The sequence below is a fragment of the Dreissena polymorpha genome, chromosome 1, assembly GCF_020536995.1.
Source record: "Dreissena polymorpha isolate Duluth1 chromosome 1, UMN_Dpol_1.0, whole genome shotgun sequence".
Taxonomy (NCBI): Eukaryota; Metazoa; Mollusca; class Bivalvia; order Myida; family Dreissenidae; genus Dreissena; species Dreissena polymorpha.
In genome coordinates, this window is record NC_068355.1 from 89,241,139 (window position 1) to 89,262,860 (window position 21,722).

Consider the following 21,722-nt stretch of genomic DNA (forward strand, 5'->3'; position numbering starts at 1 on the left):
AAATTTCCCCCTCCAAAACAATTTATTTTTATTTTTTAATACTTATATACCTATGTATCCAGCTGGTATCTTGCTATAAACCTTTGATTAAATGTATATTTATGTAAATAACATTAAAAAAGAGCAATATTTAGTGTTGAATGATTGGTGAAAAGATCTTGTAAAATTCCCTTTTTCGCCGAAAACGACGTGAAATTCCCCCCTCTAAGGGCCCCGGCCCCAATCCCCCAAAGTGTAGCAAGGGCCCTGGTGCTCAATCGGCTCTATGTATTTGTTCCAAGGGTTATTATTATCTTCACGTTTATATAGCTCTCTCTGTTAATTATATATCCAAAACATGTTATTGCTGTTTCTCTTTAAAATAATACAGACAACACATTCCATAGAAATTTTCATTTGATCTTAAACTGTGAATAAGAGAGGAACAAAATAATATGTGCAAAAGTTTACACCATTTTATTTTGACAATATTGTGAGTCTTTTACGAAATTTTTAAAATAAAATACTATTTTAAAATATACAATTACATAGTTCAAAAGTTGTGTTCTATATATAATTAATCTTGCGAGTAAGTTATATACAGTCAGCAGAGTAATTCTACTAGAACAATTTAAATCCTTGCTACGTGTGCTTTTTAATTCTTTATACGGCTTTCACTTAAGAAAATGTTCAATGAAATAAATCTAGGTTTCTAGGTATATTGTGTCTTTTACCTCAATATTTTGTTGGGGCTAATGTGAAGCCAATGGACATGATACAAAACCTACGAAGATTACTGCCATACAATGTCACATACAAAATAATTATCCCCTAACCCATGCGTTTTGAGAGAATAATATTGTTTAACTCTTTATTATATAAGTAAATATTACGCATGCGAAACAAAGACGGGTTATTTTTAACTCCAAATGTATGATTTGATCACATCTATAAGAAGAAAACACTAACATGTTACACACCAAATATTGAACCCCTGACCCTTGCAGTGTCCGTGTTGTTAGGGATTATCAAAGACATTAATCTATATAAATCAGTTGATCCCTGAAGCGCAAACAGTTTTGACCAGGGAGACATGCTTTGAGGAAACTTAGCAAAGAACCACTATATGGTCGGCATGCAACGCAACACACCAAAGGGCCTTGCGGTTTCAGAGAATGATTATATTATTTATATTTATAAGCAAAACAATAACCCCTAGGGAGGGCAAATTTTCTGCATGATTTGAAAAAATTTCAAAGAGAACCTCATAACGATGTTACACACCAAATATTGTAGTCATGCCTCTTGTGTTCACTTTACATATATAAACACTATAACTCTCTTTGAATATAAAATGAAATGCAGCACATATTTTTATAAGTCTATAACTCACGGTTTCTTAAATAAAATATTCACATTTTATGTACTAGAACTTTCACTACACAAAGTTTGGATCAAGATCAATTCAAGCGCAGTCTGATCAGGATCGAAAGTGTTTGCTTAACATCTTTAGAAGTACTGACTGAATGACAATTATGTTGAACAGTTTGGAACCTGATCAGACTGCTCTTTTGGAGCCAAAATGGTCGCAATCGCCCTAAGGTCCAATTTCCTGTTATGTGGCTCATTTTTTCTCATGATTGATACAAATTATCATGATATAAAGCAAGTCTATTGTATGTTAAGTAGTATTTTTTTAGTATGCATATTCCTTCCATGGATGAAAGTTACAAAGTTGGTTGTTATTTAAAGCTATTAAACTATTTAAAAAGTTTTCAATTCTTTTTTAATTTCTTATTTAAGTCAAATGCATGCTATATTTGTTATAAACATACATATGATTCACACTCAACAAAAGTTTAACGATCACTTTAATACACTACACACCTGGCGTGGTTAATGGTCTCTATTGAAGCAATATAGTATAATACATGCGAAAGGTGCTTTTACATATAAATATATATAAAAATATGTTTACTATTATTATAAAAAGCTTCTACAACAGTGTAATAAGATATATAAAACACTTAAAGGTTAATGCAAGTATACATAAGATTAAATTGGCTTAATTTTAAATTTTCAAAAATAAAATAAATAATCAGTTTAGACAGTTTTATTTTTATTTTTTTGGTAGACTGCTCACTTTTCATGATTTTATTTTTTTATTTTTATTTATCCCCCCCCCCCGACTCAATTTTGTTGAAAAATTTCCCGTAAAACAAATAAAATAAAAATGCTGGCCTTATTAGTGGACACTACCAAAGCCGGCTTTGCCATTAATCCCTTTTGTATGAGTGTAATTCAGAGTTTATATACAAGTTGTTCCGAGTCTTCCCGACTACATTATGTGCTGACCTTATATCCTTTGTGTGTGTTAGGTTTTGGAGGTCCTTTCCGAGACTGTGGCTTCATTATCTGCGGACCCAGAGTGTGTCCCAGCAATAAGTGCGCATTAATTTACTAGATTCACGGGCGAATTTAGGAAGGATGTTAAATTATATCTGCAGTTTAAAGCGGTTTCGTTGTTAATGAAAGAATTTCAATTTTGGCTTAGTCTTGTTTGGTAGGTGTAAGCCGGAGTTAACCCCACGTGTACGATAACGTGACCACCTACCTAACTCGCCTTCTTAATCCGTTTTCCAGTATAATTATGTGTTATCTGATTTGAATGAATATTATTGGCTAGTGTATGGATGAGTGAGTGTTTTGATTGGCTAAATATGGATGAGGAATTTGTTTAGATTGGATAAGGGATTGTTTGTATGTGTTCTCAAGTCAGATGTAAAGGGTGCGACTATATGAAAATGTCTATAAGATTGTGTCCAGTGTGATTCTCTGTAAAATTATGTTTCATTTAAACATAAACAAATACAACCCATGCTACACAAAATATTTTTTAGCTCATCTATTTTTTGCAGAAAAAAAAGAGCTATTGTCATCACCTTGGCGTCGGCGTCAGCGTCCGGTTAAGTTTTGCGTTTAGGTCCACTTTTCTCATAAAGTATCAATGCTACTGCATTCAAACTTGGTACACTTACTTACTATCATGAGGGGACTGGGCAGGCAAACTTCGATAACTCTGGCGTGCATTTTGACAGAATTATGTGCCCTTTTCATACTTAGAAAATTGAAAATTTTGGTTAAGTTTTGTGTTTAGGTCCATTTAATTCCTTAAGTATCAAAGCTATTGCTTGCATACTTGCAACACTTACTAACTATCATATGGGGACTGTGCAGGCAAAGTTATGTAACTCTGACTGGCATTTTGACAGAATTATGTGCCCTTTTTATAATTAGAAAATTGAAAATTGGTTAAGTTTTGTGTTTTGGTCACTTTATGCCTAAAGTATCAAAGCTTTTGCTTTCATACTTGTAACACTTACTAACTATCATAAGGGGACTGTGCAGGCTAAGTTATGTAACTCTGACTGGCATTTTGACGGAATTATGGCCCTTTATACTTAGAAAATTGAAAATTTGGTTAAGTTTTGTGTTTGGTCCACTTTACCCCTAAAGTATCATAGATATTGCTTTCATTATTGGAACACTCGCAAACTATCATAAGGGGACAGTAAAGGACAAGTGGCATAACTCTGGTTGTTGTTTTTTTACGGAATTATGGCCCTTTTTTTAACTTAACTTGGCATATATGGAAAAAATTTGTGTTTAGATCCACTTTACTTCTAAAGTAGCAATGCTATTGCTTTCAAACTTCAATGCTATCATGAGGGTACAGTGCCTGGCAAGTTGAATTTTACCTTGACCTTTGAATGACCTTGACTCTCAAGGTCAAATTATAAAATTTTGCTAAAATTGCCATAACTTCTTTATTTATGATTAGATTTGATTGATACTTTGACAAAACAACTCTTACCTGACATACCTAAATAGACTTCACCCAAACCATCCCCCAAGCCCCCCACCCCGAATCCCCCCCCCCCAAAAAAAAGTGTTTTTTTCTTAAAGATCATCTAATAAATGACCACCACACCCTAACACTATACCCCCACCAACCCAACTCCCCCCCCCCCCCAATTTTTAAATTTTTTTTTTAAACATGGTTGAAAAACACAAATATGTTTTTTTGTATTTTTTATATTTTTGAAATACTGTCCAACCATCCCACCCCAAAATCCCCCCCCCCCCAAAAAAAATAAATGCTTTTTTTGCATTTTTGGAAGAAAATGAAATAAATGACCACACCCCCACACTATACACTCCCTCCACTCCACCCCTCCTTCCTTTGTGATTGCAATTGAGATAGGTCCCTTCACCTTTAAAAAGAAAAATAGATGAGCGGTCTGCACCTGCAAGGCGGTGCTCTTGTTTTTAATTCGTTGCAAACGAACAAGGGAGCTTAGTTTTTTATGCTCCTTCGGGGAGCATATAGTTGCCAGTTTGTCCTTCCTTACTGCCTTACTTCCGTCACACTTTTGTTACAGTTTCTCATAGCACCTTCAATACTTTACCGATCTCTTTCATATTTGGCATGTAGGTACCTTGCATGGACCTCTACCTTTTGATGAGGTTTGAGGTCACTGGGGTCAAGGTCACCGAGGCTAATAATAGATTTTTCCGTCACACTTTTGTTACACTTTCTCATAGCACCTTCAATACTTTACCGATCTCTTTCATATTTGGCATGTAGGTACCTTGCATGGACCTCTACCTTTTGATGAGGTTTGAGGTCACTGGGGTCAAAGTCACCGAGGCTAATAATAGATTTTTCAGTCACACTTTTGTTACAGTTTCTCATAGCACCTTCAATACTTTACCGATCTCTTTCATATTTGGCATGTAGGTACTTTGCATGGACCTCTACCTTTTGATGAGGTTTGAGGTCACTGAGGTCAAGGTCACCGAGGCTAATAGTAGATTTTTGCGTCATACTTTTTGCAGTTTCTCATAGAACCTTCAATACTTTTCCGATCTCTTTCATATTTGGCATGTAGGTACCTTGCATGGACCTCTACCCTTTGATGAGGTTTGAAGTCACTGGGGTCAAGGTCACGGTCACCGAGGCTAATAATAGATTTTTCCGTCACACTTTTGATACAGTTTCTCATACCACCTTCAATACTTTACCGATCTCTTTCATGTTTGTCATTTAGGTACCTTGCATGGATCTCTACCTTTTGATGAGGTTTGAGGTCACTGGGGTCAAGGTCACCGAGGCTAATAATAGATTTTTCCGTCACACTTTTGTTACACTTTCTCATAGCACCTTCAATACTTTACCGATCTCTTTCATATTTGGCACGTAGGTACCTTGCATGGACCTCTACCTTTTGATGAGGTCACTGGGGTCAAGGTCACCGAGGCTAATAATAGATTTTTCCGTCACACTTTTGTTACAGTTTCTCATAGCACCTTCAATACTTTTCCGATCTCTTTCATATTTGGCAGGTAGGTACCTTGCATGGACCTCTACCTTTTGATGAGGTTTGAGGTCACTGGGATCAAGGTCAAGGTCACCGAGGCTAATAATAGATTTTTCAGTCACACTTTTGATACAGTTTCTCATACCACCTTCAATAGTTAACTGATCTCTTTCATGTTTGGCATTTAGGTACCTTGCATGGACCTCTACCTTTTGATGAGGTTTGAGGTCACTAGGGTCGAGGTCACCGAGGCTAATAATAGATTTTTACGTCACACTTTTGTTACAGTTTATCATAGCACCTTCAATACTTTACCGATCTCTTTCATATTTGGCACGTAGGTACCTTGCATGGACCTCTCTACCTTTTGTTGAGGTTTGAGGTCACTGGGGTCAAGGTCACCGATGCTAATAATATATTTTCCGTCACGCTTTTGTAACAGTTTCTCATAGCACATTCAATACTTTACCGATCTCTTTCATATTTGGCATGTAGGTACTTTGCATTGGCCTCTACCTTTTGATGAGGTTTGAGGTCACTAGGGTCAAGGTCACCGAGGCTAATAGTAGTTTTTTTCGTCATACTTTTTTGCAGTTTCTCATAGAACCTTCAATACTTTTCCGATCTCTTTCATATTTGGCATGTAGGTACCTTGCATGGACCTCTACCCTTTGATGAGGTTTGAGGTCACTGGGGTCAAGGTCGAGGTCACCGAGGCTAATAATAGATTTTTCCGTCACACTTTTGATACAGTTTCTCATACCACCTTCAATACTTTACCGATCTCTTTCATGTTTGTCATTTAGGTACCTTGCATAGACCTCTACCTTTTGATGAGGTTTGAGGTCACTGGGGTCAAGGTCACCGAGGCTAATAATAGATTTTTCCGTCACACTTTTGTTACACTTTCTCATAGCACCTTCAATACTTTACCGATCTCTTTCATATTTGGCACGTAGGTACCTTGCATGGACCTCTACCTTTTGATGAGGTCACTGGGGTCAAGGTCACCGAGGCTAATAATAGATTTTTCCGTCACACTTTTGTTACAGTTTCTCATAGCACCTTCAATACTTTTCCGATCTCTTTCATATTTGGCAGGTAGGTACCTTGCATGGACCTCTACCTTTTGATGAGGTTTGAGGTCACTGGGATCAAGGTCAAGGTCACCGAGGCTAATAATAGATTTTTCAGTCACACTTTTGATACAGTTTCTCATACCACCTTCAATAGTTTACCGATCTCTTTCATGTTTGGCATTTAGGTACCTTGCATGGACCTCTACCTTTTGATGAGGTTTGAGGTCACTAGGGTCGAGGTCACCGAGGCTAATAATAGATTTTTCCGTCACACTTTTGTTACAGTTTATCATAGCACCTTCAATACTTTACCGATCTCTTTCATATTTGGCACGTAGGTACCTTGCATGGACCTCATCCTTTTGATGAGGTTTGAGGTCACTGGGGTCAAGGTCACCGATGCTCATAATATATTTTCCGTCACGCTTTTGTAACAGTTTCTCATAGCACATTCAATACTTTACCGATCTCTTTCATATTTGGCAGGTAGGTACCTTGCATTGGCCTCTACCTTTTGATAAGTTTTGAGGTCACTGGGGTCAAGGTCAAGGTCACCGAGGCTAATCAAATATTTTTTATGTGGTTATAAACACATAGATTGACAAAGCGCTTCATCGGGGAGCATCCATCAGTTTCACTGATATTCTTGTTTTACTTGGTTGTTAACAGTAACCAGCCACTCATACTTGTTTATTCTATTCATCATTAACAGTAACAATGCGCATATACCTAATTATTGATTTTATTATAAACATTACCAAGTAGACGAAACTTATTTATTTACTTCACTGTTACTGATGTAACTGTAACCACTCACTTGCATTAATTTATTGTTTTCACAGTTAGAGTAATCAGTGACACATTTCTCCGTAGACAGTAACCAATGACAAATAATAAAGTAACTTCTTCATTGTTAACACTAACCAGTGACATAATAAATTATGCTTATTTATTTACTTCATGGTTAATAGTTACCAGTGGCATATGCTTCTAGTTATTTACTTCATTGTAAACACACGTAATAGTTAGGATGGCGATCGTCCATGCCGACACAGGTATATTTCGCCGTTTTATATCCTATATTACTTTTTGTTTCATTTATAAATGACGCTCAGTTTCCAGCCATATCAGCGAGAAAGTGATTAGCGTTTATTTCGTATTAACATTCGCATTTTATCTCGACTTTCCTCTATGCCAATTTTCTTAGTGGAGCTGAAATGAGGTCATTCCGCTTCAAAATGTTCGGCAAGTAAAGTCGAGATATAGAGCGAGTACTAATACGAAACAAACGCTAGTAACTTTCATTCTGACATGGCTGGAAAGTGAGCGTCATTAATTTAATACGAAATAAATAGAGGATATTTGTTGGATTCGGTGGATTATCGAATTTAATTCACGAGTGATCATTGAAAATAATATGTTCACGAGAAGCGCAGCCACGAGTGAAAATATATATTTTCTATGATCACGAGTGAATTAAAATCGATATTCCACCGAATCCAACAAAATTTCTTTTTATTTTATGCTTTTTTTCACAGTTTATATACATTATTAAAGAGTTTAACTAAAGAATTCCGCCGGGATAATGACGTCATTTCGTCAAAAAAATGACGTCATTTTACAGTAAACAGTGAAAATTATCGATTATTTTCACTGATAATTTTCACTGTTTAAAACTGTGAAATTATCAGTTTTAATTTACTGATATTTCTCTATAAACCACCGGAAAGCATAAAATAAACGCTAGTAACTTTCTCTCTGACATGGCTGGAAAGTGAGCGTCATTTTAAAAAGGCAAACAATTAATAAACGGTATAAAACGTCGATAAATACTTGTCTCGGGATTGACATCGCCAGCTTGAATATCACGTGATTACCCTTTCCGAAACAGTAACCATTGACATATGTTGAGTTATTTACTTCATTGTCAACAGTAACCAATGACATATGCGAAATATGTAATTCATTGTGAACAGTAACCACTAACACATGTTAACTTAATTGTAAACAGTCACCACTGGCACATATTTAGTCGTTTACTTCAGTGTAAACATCGACCAATGACATATTCTTTGTTATTTACTAAATTGTAAACAGTAACCACTGGCCCACACTTAAGTGTTTAGCGGTACTTCATTAAAACAAGTTATCACTGGCACATACTTTGTTGTTTCATTTATAGTAAACAGTCACCACGATCGCATACTTAGTTGTTTCATTTATAGTAAACAGTCACCACGATCACATACTTAGTTGTTTCATTCATTGTAAACAGTCATCACTTGCACATATATAGTTGTTTACTTCATTGTAAACATCGACCAATGACATATTCTTAGTTATTTAATTCATTGTAAACAGTAACCACTGGCACATACTTTAGTGTTTTGCGATACTTCATTAAAACAAGTTATCACTGGCGCATACTTGGTTGTTTAATTTATAGTAAACAGTTCTACGATCACATACTTAGTTGTTTACTTCATTGTAAACAGTCACCACTATCACATAATTAGCTGTTTACTTCATTGTAAATAGTAATCACTGGCAAATACTAAGTATGGTAATTTATTTCACTGTTAAAAGTAACCAGTGGTCCATATTAAGGCATAAGAGTTAGTGTAAACAGTAACAAACCAAAACGAAAGAGCATAATATATTTAATACAGAAAGCTTAAATTTAATCAATATCAAACTTAAGAAAATACAACAGTTCAGTGATGTTTTATATAACACAAAACGTAGCACAAATGAAGACAAATTTAAACCATAATGAAATCAATTTCTTCCCTTTGGCATTATATTACAAGATGAGGTAGTAAATGCCGTTTGATCAGTATTATGGTTGAAAATTGTATTAAAAACACACCTTTTACTCCAAATAACAAACCAAAAATATGCAAATACCATACTGAATGTGTAGGCCTTTTGTCAACATTCTACTAGAACTCTAAAAAAGCAAGCCAAATGTATAACACCCTGATCAAATGTCATAAATATAAAAAATATATATGGATATAAATGTTAAGTAATTGTGATTTTAGGTCAATTAGTTTATGTTTGAATGGTGAACATAACCCAAAATATATGTTGCTTGCTTGTGTTGCTAATATACTTCATTAAATCACTAACCAGCAAAGGGACTTTGGAGTAAACAAATAATATCATTATGAATGGGGCATCATAGGCTTGCACTTGTTGAGCTACAAAACTTTTTCCAACCAGATTTGCACTGCACTTGTAAGGTTTCTGTTTTTCAACATGCTTATTAATGGGTGGTTTAACCTTTCAGCTGCACCATTATCCATTATATTTTATAGAATATAGTCTAACATTTCTTAATGCCTGTACATTTACAGAGCTCAGTTATGGTTTTTCCAACGAAATTCCTTTTTTGATCACTAAGGGGTTGTTTTGATGAAGAAAGTAATAAAATGCTCTGGCAGTTGTTTTTGGGCATAATAAGTGAAATGGACCACTATAACTTACTTATCCAAATAGGAATCCTTGGAATTTTCTAGTGATAAAAAAGTCAATACTGACCAACTCCAAAGGTCTTTTAGTAGATATTGGTACCAACTCTGCTTCTGGCTTAACAGGTGTTTTGACAGATAAATAACAATCATCATTTTCCATAATTTCGGCCACATCATTTCAAACCAGGCCAATCAGAACCTACTTCTTGCAAGCCAAAGATGGATGTCATTGCCCGGATGCCCTACAACGCTGTTTATGTCACTAAAGCAACATCGTGATTAAGTATGGGGGTAACAAGCTGATTTGCTTTTTGATTATCAAGAACAAGAGCTTGATACAGAAATACAAGTTCTAATTATACAAAGTCAGAGGTACTATATGATTCAAACTAGATCTTATAGCAGTCTCAATTGTCACACACACACACACATGCTCAATGCAATATGTTGTTTTTGAAAAACAATACACACATCCACAATAGCAGTTCATTGTGTAATAAAAATAAATTTTATGTGTATTTTGATCATAAACAAAATAATGTCTTCAGTAATAAAGTCAAAATCAATCTCAATTATTTTAACTAGATTGTATGATTTATTTAAAACCATGAAACAAAATATAACAACTCACACATACCAAAATTTGACATAATGGAAAAAGAGGGCCATTTGTTATAAAGATTGTTTATTGTGTGCAACTACTATTATAGGGCTCAGAAACGTTTAAATCAAATTGACCTTGTTTTTGAGTCATCAGTCATGAGCACAATTTCCTATCAAGTTTCATAAAGGTTGCAGAAAAAATGCAACATTCAAAGTGTTAGTATTTCACAATCGATGACATTCTAATGTTGATCTCAAAGCTCACCATGTGCAGAATAATTTCAGTTATCTCAAAATAAAGCTGTGCTCTAGAAGAAAACAACAAGGCTTAATACATGTGCATTAAGTGTCGTCCCTGGTAAGCCTGTGCATCTTGCACTGGCTCGTCTGGGACATCACTTTACACAAATCAATTAAGCCCAGTTTTCCCAGGTTGCAGCTCAATTGCGAGGTAAATTCTGGATCAATGGTATACCCCTTATAGATTATTAATTATTTCATTACATTTTGATCAACTACTATCAAAAGTAAAGGAAAAACTGTAACAATTTACAAAACATATACTTAATAACAATAATGTTACATAAGCAAATTGAACACATTGACAAACAAACAACTACCAATAACAAAATAATGGTAGCTTGAAACAGTAATACCATAAACGGATTATGTTATTTAAGGCATATTAGCATTCACATTTCCTTCTACAATACAAAATAACAAAAAAATTAATGATTTAATAATAAGCAAGACAGATTTGCGAAGAAAGACAGCCATTATAGTGGGAAACAAACATCACTCTAAGAGTATATGTGAGTATAAAGCTATGAAATCAAGTGTCAAAAGCAAACTGTGCTACAAAACATGTGGAAGATTGTTCAATTAAGCACCTTACTTTACAAATATTTAAATATAAATCTTATTATGTTGACAAACAAATGATAATATAACCATTATGATGTAGTCAAATCAAATATATCTGACAGTATTTTATGTGTGTTTATATATAAAACATATTTTCACACAAATAAATGCTACAAGTACAAACAGTATTGTGTTGAGTGTGTGTGTGTGTGAGAGATTATTTTTATGTCAGAATATTACTGATGTCCAGAAAAGATAGCATTTTCTCTTTTTTGAAGAGGTCTTACTATTATATACTTGAAACAGGAAAGAGTGTTCATATTTTGATAGGGGTTAGCATTTCCGACATTTGTTTAGCAAATTAGCATAATGTCTCAATTACTGAACATCAAAAGAAAATGTATGTAATATAAATCACGTTGTAAAGTTGGTGACAACACTAGAGTTCAAGAGAAGTGCCACTTCTTATTGGCGAACACAATGAAAACTGTATCTAATATCACTTAGTATGATTTGTTAAATATTTGCACAACTGAAATGAGATGTATATTTAAGTGTGCTCTGCTCAAGTTCTATTTGAGTTGTTAACAAATAGTTCTACAACCAAATTGTGTTCAATGACCATAGTTGTATCAGACAGTACATGTTTGTATGCACTTGGAGACTTTTCTAATGCAACACTATTCAAACTTATATATCTTAGTTATAAGTTACGATTTTTTTTTTTTTAATGTGATAATTTGACTACATTCTGAGCAAGTTTTCGATAAAATCATTCATCGATGACGATTGGACGCTTAAGCACCATTTCCACGCGCAAAAAGCTGAAACAATACATACACCACACATGCTTAAGGTTCGGATCGTCAAAGATGAATGATTTTATTGTGAGCTTACTCAGCATAGAGTCAAACGATCACAATCTTAACTATTTACCGAGATATTCAAGTTTGAAAGTGTTGCGTTAGAAAAGTCTCCAAGTGAATACAATGATAAATTGTTTCTATTGGACAAAAGACATTTTATTTATAAAGATTGTACGAGATTTTCTACCAAACAGCTGGTTATAAATGTATGCATGTCTGATTTGATTATATAAAAATAAAGATAAATTGAAAATAAATCAATTAATTACTGTATATTGACATTTAAAAAAGTAAGTGATTTATTTATAATTTCATTGTATTATAAAGAATGTATTAATGTTTTCCCTGAAATATAACAGACTATGCTACACAAAAATACTATGAACTAATTAAATACTTATGGAGTTCTATGGCAGCTACAAAAATATCAACATATGGAGAGTACAATATACTAATATTAAAGAATTCTATTAATGTACTTTTTTGTAAAAGACAAAGGCAGAACACTATTTGGCAAATGATGAAGCCATACAAAACACCAAGCCCAAATATTTCACAAAAGATATAGATACCCAAATTAGGAGGTATGACGATGTACAGCCGAAATAGTTAACAAAAGATATAGATAACCATATAACGGGATTTTACCATGTACAGTTGATTTTTAAGAAAATAAAAATAGAACTTGTTACTGTACAAAGGAATAGCCCTGACATTAGATCTAATAATTTGTCGCAAGTTGTATAAGAGGTATCAATTTTCTTTTTTTATACCCTTAGGATTATAAAAATTGCAATTGTACTACTTCTTATCATTAGGAACAATACATGCAAGATTGAATGTTTCTCATTGAGAAGTGTCGGAGAACATATACCATCTGGGGATGTGATTGCGTCTACCAACAGCTGGTGATTCCAGTATCCTCCATTGCTTTATCGGGGCAAATAAACACCTGCAATATTGTTACTCGAAAAATGTGAAATCAAGATAAACCAATTACTATGGTATGTACTGATTGTCTCTAACCACCTTAATGTCTAATAAGGCTGAATAAAAAGCACCAGAAATCCATTGGACACTTGGTTGAATCTTTTTGCTACCATTTCTCTGGCAGAAAAGTTATGTCAATTTTCATATCTAGCAAAATTATAAACAGTACTTTAACACTCACATTCAGTTGCATTATACATTGATACAACGCAATTCAGACTGCTAATTGCAAAAATATCATTGTTCTTTCCTACATATCCATACCCATGCGATGTTTTTTTTCTCCAGAATTCTACACTCTATTATCTTACAGGTTGAAAGGGCTGGTAACATTTGGCGTAAACAAGGTAGCAGCAGTTCATAGAGCCATAAACATGTTTGAATTAAAATGATCATGTCTTTGTATGTGTTTTGACATTTTTTTTATCATTTATAGCACTGTTTTAGCAATTTGAAATGCTAAGCAACGAATCCGAATTTTAAATTATGAAATTACATTAATAGGAGTGTACAAATATTAAATGTTTAACAATTTTTTATTACTAATGTAACCGCACAGCAATCTAAAATTATTTAAAATCCCACTAAATGAAACTGTAAAGCATTTCAAGTTATATATTCAGCAGAATCCGCACACAATGGTTTAACCGAATTTTCCAAGCATAAAATCCCCTGAAAAGTCAGTGTTCTATTTAACATTGCAATTTTTAGAGTGATTATTATGAACAATTAATCATGTTGATGCTTTAGCATTCAAATAAAGACCACCATTACCAAGGCACACACTAACAAAATCAACCCTTTACAGAACCCCTTGTAGTCTCAACAAATTATCTACAGCATTGTAAAAATAATAGTGCCATGAAGCCTGTGATAAAACACTTAATATTTTACGGTAACTGTAAATATACAGATTCAGTGACACTGATCAATGTTTCAGTAACGTGATAACTGAATGGGCAGTGTTAAAATATTGGCCAATTTTCTGGTTTTCTTTATTAGAAAAATTTGTTTACCCAATTATGCCTAAATAAATGAGTAATCATTGATTGCGCGGAATACATGGCAAAGTAAGGTAACTGTACACAATGCCGGTATTTCAGAAAGGTTTACTAAATAATTTAATTTATGATCATATAGGTTCCAAATTTATATCATGCTTGTTTCTTAGTAGTCAAACATGTTGAATACAATGAAGTGAAAATATGGCTTAATAACATATTAATAACATAATAACATACTTAGTTCAGTTCCCTCCAGTTAACTTTTTCTAGTTAATTTTAATTTGACATCGTTAATATAGCTCACTTGAATCAATTATTTCATTGTTGTTAACTCGTTTTGTGTGTGTGACGATATATGGATGCATTTTAATAAGTAACACTAGTTCGGGCCTCATCTAGCACCTGCAAATTGGCAACCAATCAAAATTCACGAAACCACAGGAAATGACATGGTGAGTCATACAGTGTAGGTCATGTTTATGTTCTTGTTATTTTTGCGTTAACACAATCTGTTTATACAAACTGTTTTATTTATTCTTACAAACATGTATTTCTCTATTTCATGATACAAAATGTTCTTTGAATTGTTTCATATTTATGCGCATACGATTGTTCAAAATATTAAATGAACGTAACCATAGGAAAAGTGGCTACATGTAGAAGGCTAAGTAGTGCATTTATTTACCACAACAGCCAGTTATCTAATTAACCTATCACAGCCTGATATATTAGTACTCCACAAAGAAGTCTGGAAAACTTTCTAGTAATTTATGGATTGCAAATACACTTCATAATAAAAATATACAAATTCAAACATGTACAAAATATTAGCTGAATACAAATAACATAGAGAATACAAATAGCATACTTAAGCTTATGTTACAAAAATATCACATTCTTTGTTTAGGGTATGAAACAACAATAATAAGACACAAATGCTAGCAGATACAAAATGAGGTCTTACAGAGTTAAATTAAACAATAAACATAAAAATGAGAACTGTTCTGGGAAAACAGGGCCTAACGCATATGCGTAGTTTCGTCCCACATACTGATCATGGCTGACAATAAGTCTTTATGCGCATGCATTAAGCCCCACTATTCTCAAAACAGACTTAAATAAAAAGATTTACATTGAATGAAAATTTTGAACAAACTGCTCAATCTTTGATTTTCCCTCAATATTTACCAACAATTTAATCGTCCATTGTATTTATTGTGTACAATACTGACTGTATTTATTAACGCAAGCTACAAATGTTCAATTTCATACTTAGATTCTACCATCTACAAAGTAACTTAGTTGTTTAAATTGAAGTTTGAAAACAGATGCCTATCCAAACAGAAACCCATAAATTATGTTTTGATTAAATGATCCAACAACAAATAAACAAATATTTATATTGGTTTTGATTGAACAATATGTTTTAACTGTGTTACCCAATATTTTGTTTATCTTGCCATAAATCATTCTTGAAAAATCAACATGCATCAACATTCATTTAACCAAATGTTACATTAATATGTCGAGTAATTTATATTCGTCCCTTAACATTTTGTGTTTCTTTAATAGTCTTTAAGTTGACATAAAAATTAATGGATTTCAGATTTTGGAAAAAAAAACGATTTTGAATTAGTAATTTTCGGATGTGTTTGTGTAAGATATGTGGATTTGTAAACCCACAATGTCTTCTTTTTTAGTCTTCTTTCTTATGGGACTCTTTTTGGCGGAGGAAGTCACTTTTGAGCAGTCGATAGAAGAGGATGATGTTCATGACCGTCATTGTCGCTAACCCTAAACTTCCAACAGTGTAAAACGGCAAAGGCACAAGGTCTTTATTGATCACAATCCACCGAGTCATCCATGCAAGGGTCAGTATGCGAAAACCAAGGAATGTGCCTGGAAACATAGGGGTAATAAGCAAACTATTTATTTATCTTTCACTAAAACCCAAATGAAGATGGGGGAAAGATGGACCAGTATGGTGAAATGTTGAATTGCTAAATAAAAGTAATTTCTCAGATAATATAGATATGTTAAATAATTTTTAATTGTCCCTTAAAGTTCCCTTAAATGTTTTGTTCCCTTCAATATTTTAACTAGTTCAAAACAAATTGTCACACTTTTTGTGTTGACCAACCTAGAGGGGCAAGAAACAATGAGATGATGCCTACCCAAGTTCACGAGGCTGTTGAGTCTATAGATTCTATCGGTGCGTGTGTACCCACAGCACTGCAGCAGCTGCCTGGTGTGCAAGAAGATACTGTTCAACTCAACCACCAGCGCCAACACACCGTAACCCACATACACTTTTGTGACAATCGCAATGCCGAAACACACCACAATCTGCAATTTATGATTGGAACACATCATAAAAAACTTTGACTGTCTTCAGCAAAGCTCCAGATAATGATAAGGTTATTTGAGTTCAAAAATTTTAACATTTTGAAAGCTATATTAATTTTTAGCACACCATACAGTTATGGGTGGGTCATAAACATTTATTTGCATAATATCCACTGATGGAATACATGTTTTGTATACACAATTATCAGGTGTCTACTATCTTAACTTGATTAACTTTATGACCTTAACTTCTAATTGATTACATGGCTGATAACAATACATTTTACGGCATAAATTAAACTTTAGTTTTAAAACCCCAATAAAGTAATTGGCAAGATACAAACATGTATTTTCACAAGTATTGCTCTTTGTTTTGACAATATGATCATCTGTGAAAATTTATTTCAAATCAATTATTTTTTCTCACTTTGCGGGGCCAGGTTCTAGTAATTAATAAGCCTACCTTTTACTATGGCGGGGTTAATCATTTATAACATGCTCCATTTTGACTATTGATACTTCTTTGAAAATACTTAATACATATGCTTTGAATGTTTATTTCAAGTAAGATAGGTCTTATTCAAGTGATACATGAACTCTAAAGTAAACTCCAAAGTGGTAGAGATCACAATGTTTGTATATATCTAAAAAGCCTTTTTGTATCAGCACAACAACTTTTTTGCAACTTTTTACCTTGCCACTAAGGAAAAATGCCACGAACCCTGGCAGCAATATTTTTCAACAAAGCGGAACCATTTTGAACTTGTCCAAGATGTCATTAGGATAATTCTTTTAACCAAATTTTATGAAGAACAGACACTAAATTTGGCCTCTAGGGTATTAAAAAGGCAAATTTTTGATGAAGCACGACAGAGACAAACAAAAGGGCGAGCACAAAAGCTCACCATGAGCACCTTGTGCTCAGGTGAACTAAAAAAAAAGGTCAAAAAATTTCTTACCACAAAATGATGCAGAAGAAGCTCAAGTGTTTGTCTGCTCCTTTGGTAAATAAGCATGTCAGAAATATCATAGATGAAGTATCCTGTATGAAAACAAAACAAAAATTAAAGAAAAAAAGGGAAAAGGGGGCTTAATGCATGTTCGTAAACTGTCGTGACAAATTAGCCTGAGCTGTTAGCACAGGCTTATAATGGGATTAATTGTTTGCTTATGGTTCTTGTTTCTTTTGAAGCACGTCTTTTATAAACAATACTAGACAGAAATTGTAGTGCCTGATTAGCCACTGCTGACAATTTATGCACATGCTTAAAGCCCTGGTCTCTCTGAGAGAGGATTATAAACACAACACAACAGTTCATGAATAAATAGGATTAGAAATAATCTATTAAAAATAATATCTCAGTCGGTACATTACCCCATATTTAAAGTTAAAGTAGAGTTTGAAACTGAATAAATTTACAAGAAAATTGTCTTTTACGGACATAACATTTTTCTTAACATTTGAAAGAATTCTGCAAATGTTGAAGAAACATTTCTAAAGTGAGTATACAGTAACACACATGAATCAAATCATATTATTATATTTCCTGTAAAATTGCATTTAAAGCATTGTATATTTCTAACAGAATTTAATAAGACCAATGCATATCTGCATTGTCAATTTTTGTGAGGACTAAACTTAAACAGTTTGAAACTATGTCACAACAACTGATTGAGACACAAGATAGTTTGCCCCAAACAATGAGGCATGTTTCAACATACTGTATAATAACCATATTTGACCTTTGTCCTCTAAGTGTCGCATTGACATTAAAAATACTGCCACAAATTTGACTAAAATTGTGTAACAAAAGTGACGGAGAATACACAAAAGATTTATGTAAAAATATTTTGCATTATGATATAGAATAGCTTACCAAAAGTTTAAAACATAACTTTTGTAATCCTTAATGTAGGAAGATAAAAATAACACATGCACAACTTCAAGAGCTTGTTCACAAATAAAAAAGCAAAAGAACAAGATCATTACAAGTTTCGTTAACCTAGATTAAGCAGTTTTTAGTTACTGTATGACGGCATGTAGATTTTAGTTTTCACTTATTTTTGTTTCCAAAACAACTTTGATTTTGGACATATGAGAAAAACTGAAATGAAATGCAAATTTCCTATATGGCTCTCTATCCACAATGTGACATACTGAGTTTTATCAACTTATCTTATGTACTTCTAGAGTTATTGAAGAATATAGATTCTTAGACCGACATACAGCAGACAAGACTATAACAGCAAGCATTTCCCCACATGGAAAACTATTCACATATAGATTAGAGTTTTTTCAACATTACTTAAGTACTATTTGACTTGTTGCAGGATACAGATTTTAATTTTCTCTATTCACTAACAATGTGTAGAAAAATCATTTTTGCTTGACAAAAAAAAGCAATTATATGCATATTACCGATTGGTCCCTTTATCAACATACCAAGTTTTAAATAGTTTCTTAAACCACAGCAACAGAAACATTAGCAATCACCATATTTTGCCTTACAAAAAAACATGCACACCTTAATTGGAAATACATGTTAATCAATACATATAGATGCAATTTGAAAGTGTGCAAAATTGTCATTAAATCTATAGCCTAGTTAGCAAGTAATTTATTATTTTTCAAACGGTACCGCTTTTAAAACCGCAAGTAGGATTTCTATACATATACGTCAATTTCGACAAAAGTTTTAAAGCTAAAAAATGACAGATTTGTAGCTTGTAACCAACAGATATATTCTAATTTGCATGGATAAAATTAAATCTATGTCCTAATTACTAGTAATTAGCAAGTGATACTATGCCAAAAAAGTTGTGTGGCTTTAATACTCAATAATTGGCGGCTATCAATATATACTATATTGCACCATATTATATAGGGCAAACATAATTGGGCAGACTGGAGGGAACAAAGTATCAAAGTTAAATAACAGATATACATGTGTCAGACAGCAAACAGAAATAACAGATAAACATGTACATGTATCTGTTATGCAACTTATGGTGGGTCAATAACTAGAACACAGTTATTCATTATTATGTAATATTGATTTTAATAAATTGAGTTAACATCAACCATTACCAATGTCTAATTAGTAAAAATCAATAGAGAAAGATGTTTTATGGCAAAGTTGTTTGAATGTATTCCCAGCAAGATGCATCTTTTCTATAGAAGATAATTAAGTAATCAAATTTTTCATAACATATATTCCTTACCAACTGACACTGAAATGAGGGTATGGCCCTGAAGAGTTGCAATATTAATTAAATCTTCCATCATTTTTGGTTCATTTCTGAAACTAAAAATAGAGACAGTGATTGAATACAAAAGGTTAATCTTGTTTATATTATTTCAGCCACCTAGCTGTGGAGACATAGTGCCCGTAAACATAATAATCGTACGAGGTTCAAAGTTTACGCAGTAAACATGGCCTACATTTGTATGAGTGAAAATTATGATAAAAACCTACATACATTTTTAAAAAAAGGTAAATATTGACATACCAAATGACGGACCACAAACCGCTGATTATGGCATGAAGCAACGAAACTGAAATATTTTTCCATCTCCATTTCTGTCGATCTGCTACACACGGTCGGATATATTCTGTTAATACACCCGAAAAATAAAACAATATTGTAGAGACAAATACGACGAACAGTCCATACTTGGAACCCGCGAAACCACTTGGCCAAATTTCTGTAGTTATGTTATCATGGTAACTTTCATCGCTAACTTCGGTCGACATTTTCCGCTGTGGTTTGTTGACAATGTTGTGTTTGTTTCCGTCGGAAGTACAATCGTGGGCCACATCACCTGACTTTCATGACTTTACGACGTTCTCGAGTACTGTAAATTAAGAGAATCAAAGCGCTGAAGGCACTGTAGGTGTTCGCTGTTGCATAAGTTTAGACGCAACTCAGTTTAAAAAATAATGTTTTTAATATAGCTTTTTATATTGCAAGTTTTAAATGAACACAACCCATTCAAATTTATAAAGAGTGTGTCTTAAAGTACAGGTCCAGATGTGTTTTTTTAAATCATTAATAAAAAGCATAATTTAAGCTTCATTTTGGGAAAACAGGCCTTAATGTATATGCATAAATTGTCATCCCAGTACCAGAGACTCTCTTTAAACGAAAAACATTATACAATCTGAAATGTCGTCCTTGATTAGCTTATGCGCATTGCACAGGCTAATCAGTATGCACAGGCTAATCTTATTTGGCACGCATTAAGCCCCGTTTTCCCTGAAAGCAGCCAGATTTCAATGATTAACACTAGACTGGCCAATCTCGTCTTACAAGCTGCTAAACACTATTAGTCATATTTACCCACTGCAGTGTACCAGTGGTGAACTATAAACAGGCAAATGTGGTGGTTATCTTTCCTAGCAGACGCTCATAGCATTTATCGTCTGCTGCAACAGGCAGTGGTTGTTTTTCCATAGCGTAGCTATATGGTGTACCATTTTGGTCGAAAGTCAACAAGACCTACTTGGTAAAAAGAGAAATGTACGTTGACGTACAAATATGAAATACACTTCGACGTATATATTTGTACGTCGATGTACAATTTGTACGTCGACGTACATTTTTGAACGTCGACGTACAAATTTTCTGAACAGCCAATCAAAACACTCGTCTCTTGAGCCGCTTTTCCTTCTGATTTATACATAATAAATGTTGAAAATCTCTTTTTTAATTGAGTAAAAAAAGAATTAAAATATCAAAATTGAAAAAAAATAATTAAACATAAGTAACTACTTGACGGTATTTATTTTACAATCGTTTTAAGTAATAAATATTTTTAACTGCTGAGACCGGTGTGACGTAGGAACACAATTAAATGACGAGCATAATCTTCATATTGCCATCTATCCATGTTTTAAGTTTCATGAAAAAATATGAAGAACTTTTAAAGTTATCGCAGGATCCAGAAAAGTGTGCCAGACAGACTGACAGACAGAGGGGACAATAATTAAATAGTATGTGCATTATGCAATATTCGTCACGATAGAAGGTCCCTATTAAACATCTGACTTTACAGTTCTCGAGTATACGATTTCGGATAGGGAATTTTTGGACGAAGGGTAACTTCGTAAAATAGAGCATTATTTAAATTAAA

The 21,722-nt window shown here is 33.5% G+C and overlaps 1 protein-coding gene and 1 long non-coding RNA gene across 3 annotated transcripts; one reads left to right on the forward strand and one right to left on the reverse strand.

The window, feature by feature from the left end:
• The first annotated feature begins 4,179 nt into the window (after positions 1 to 4,179).
• Positions 4,180 to 10,361, forward strand: LOC127839906 (uncharacterized). Its single transcript, XR_008030364.1, has 2 exons — positions 4,180 to 6,351; positions 6,810 to 10,361. It is a non-coding gene; the product is annotated as an uncharacterized LOC127839906 (long non-coding RNA).
• LOC127839881 (TLC domain-containing protein 2-like) lies at positions 9,084 to 20,401 on the reverse strand. Of its 2 annotated transcripts, none has more exons than XM_052368276.1 (5): positions 20,099 to 20,401; positions 19,811 to 19,893; positions 17,548 to 17,630; positions 16,417 to 16,588; positions 9,084 to 16,141 (listed from the first exon to the last, which is right to left on the reverse strand). In XM_052368276.1, exons 1-5 carry the CDS (start codon positions 20,341 to 20,343, stop codon positions 15,939 to 15,941), a joined length of 786 nt encoding a protein of 261 aa, XP_052224236.1. In that variant the 5' UTR covers positions 20,344 to 20,401; the 3' UTR covers positions 9,084 to 15,938. The 2 variants fall into 2 exon arrangements, with proteins under 2 accessions (XP_052224236.1, XP_052224242.1); XM_052368282.1 differs by having other exon boundaries at positions 20,264 to 20,397.
• Positions 20,402 to 21,722: the final 1,321 nt, after the last annotated feature.

Bases quoted from the DNA above. Each gene is read 5' to 3' on its own strand.
- LOC127839881 (XM_052368276.1), bottom strand. From the start codon at position 20,343: ATGTCGACCGAAGTTAGCGATGAAAGTTACCATGATAACATAACTACA. The intron at 19,894-20,098 runs GTATGTCAATAT...CTCTATTTTTAG, and splicing joins GGTTTGTGGTCCGTCATTTG to TTTCAGAAATGAACCAAAAA. The intron at 16,589-17,547 runs GTAAGAAATTTT...CATAAATTGCAG, and splicing joins TTCTTCTGCATCATTTTGTG to ATTGTGGTGTGTTTCGGCAT.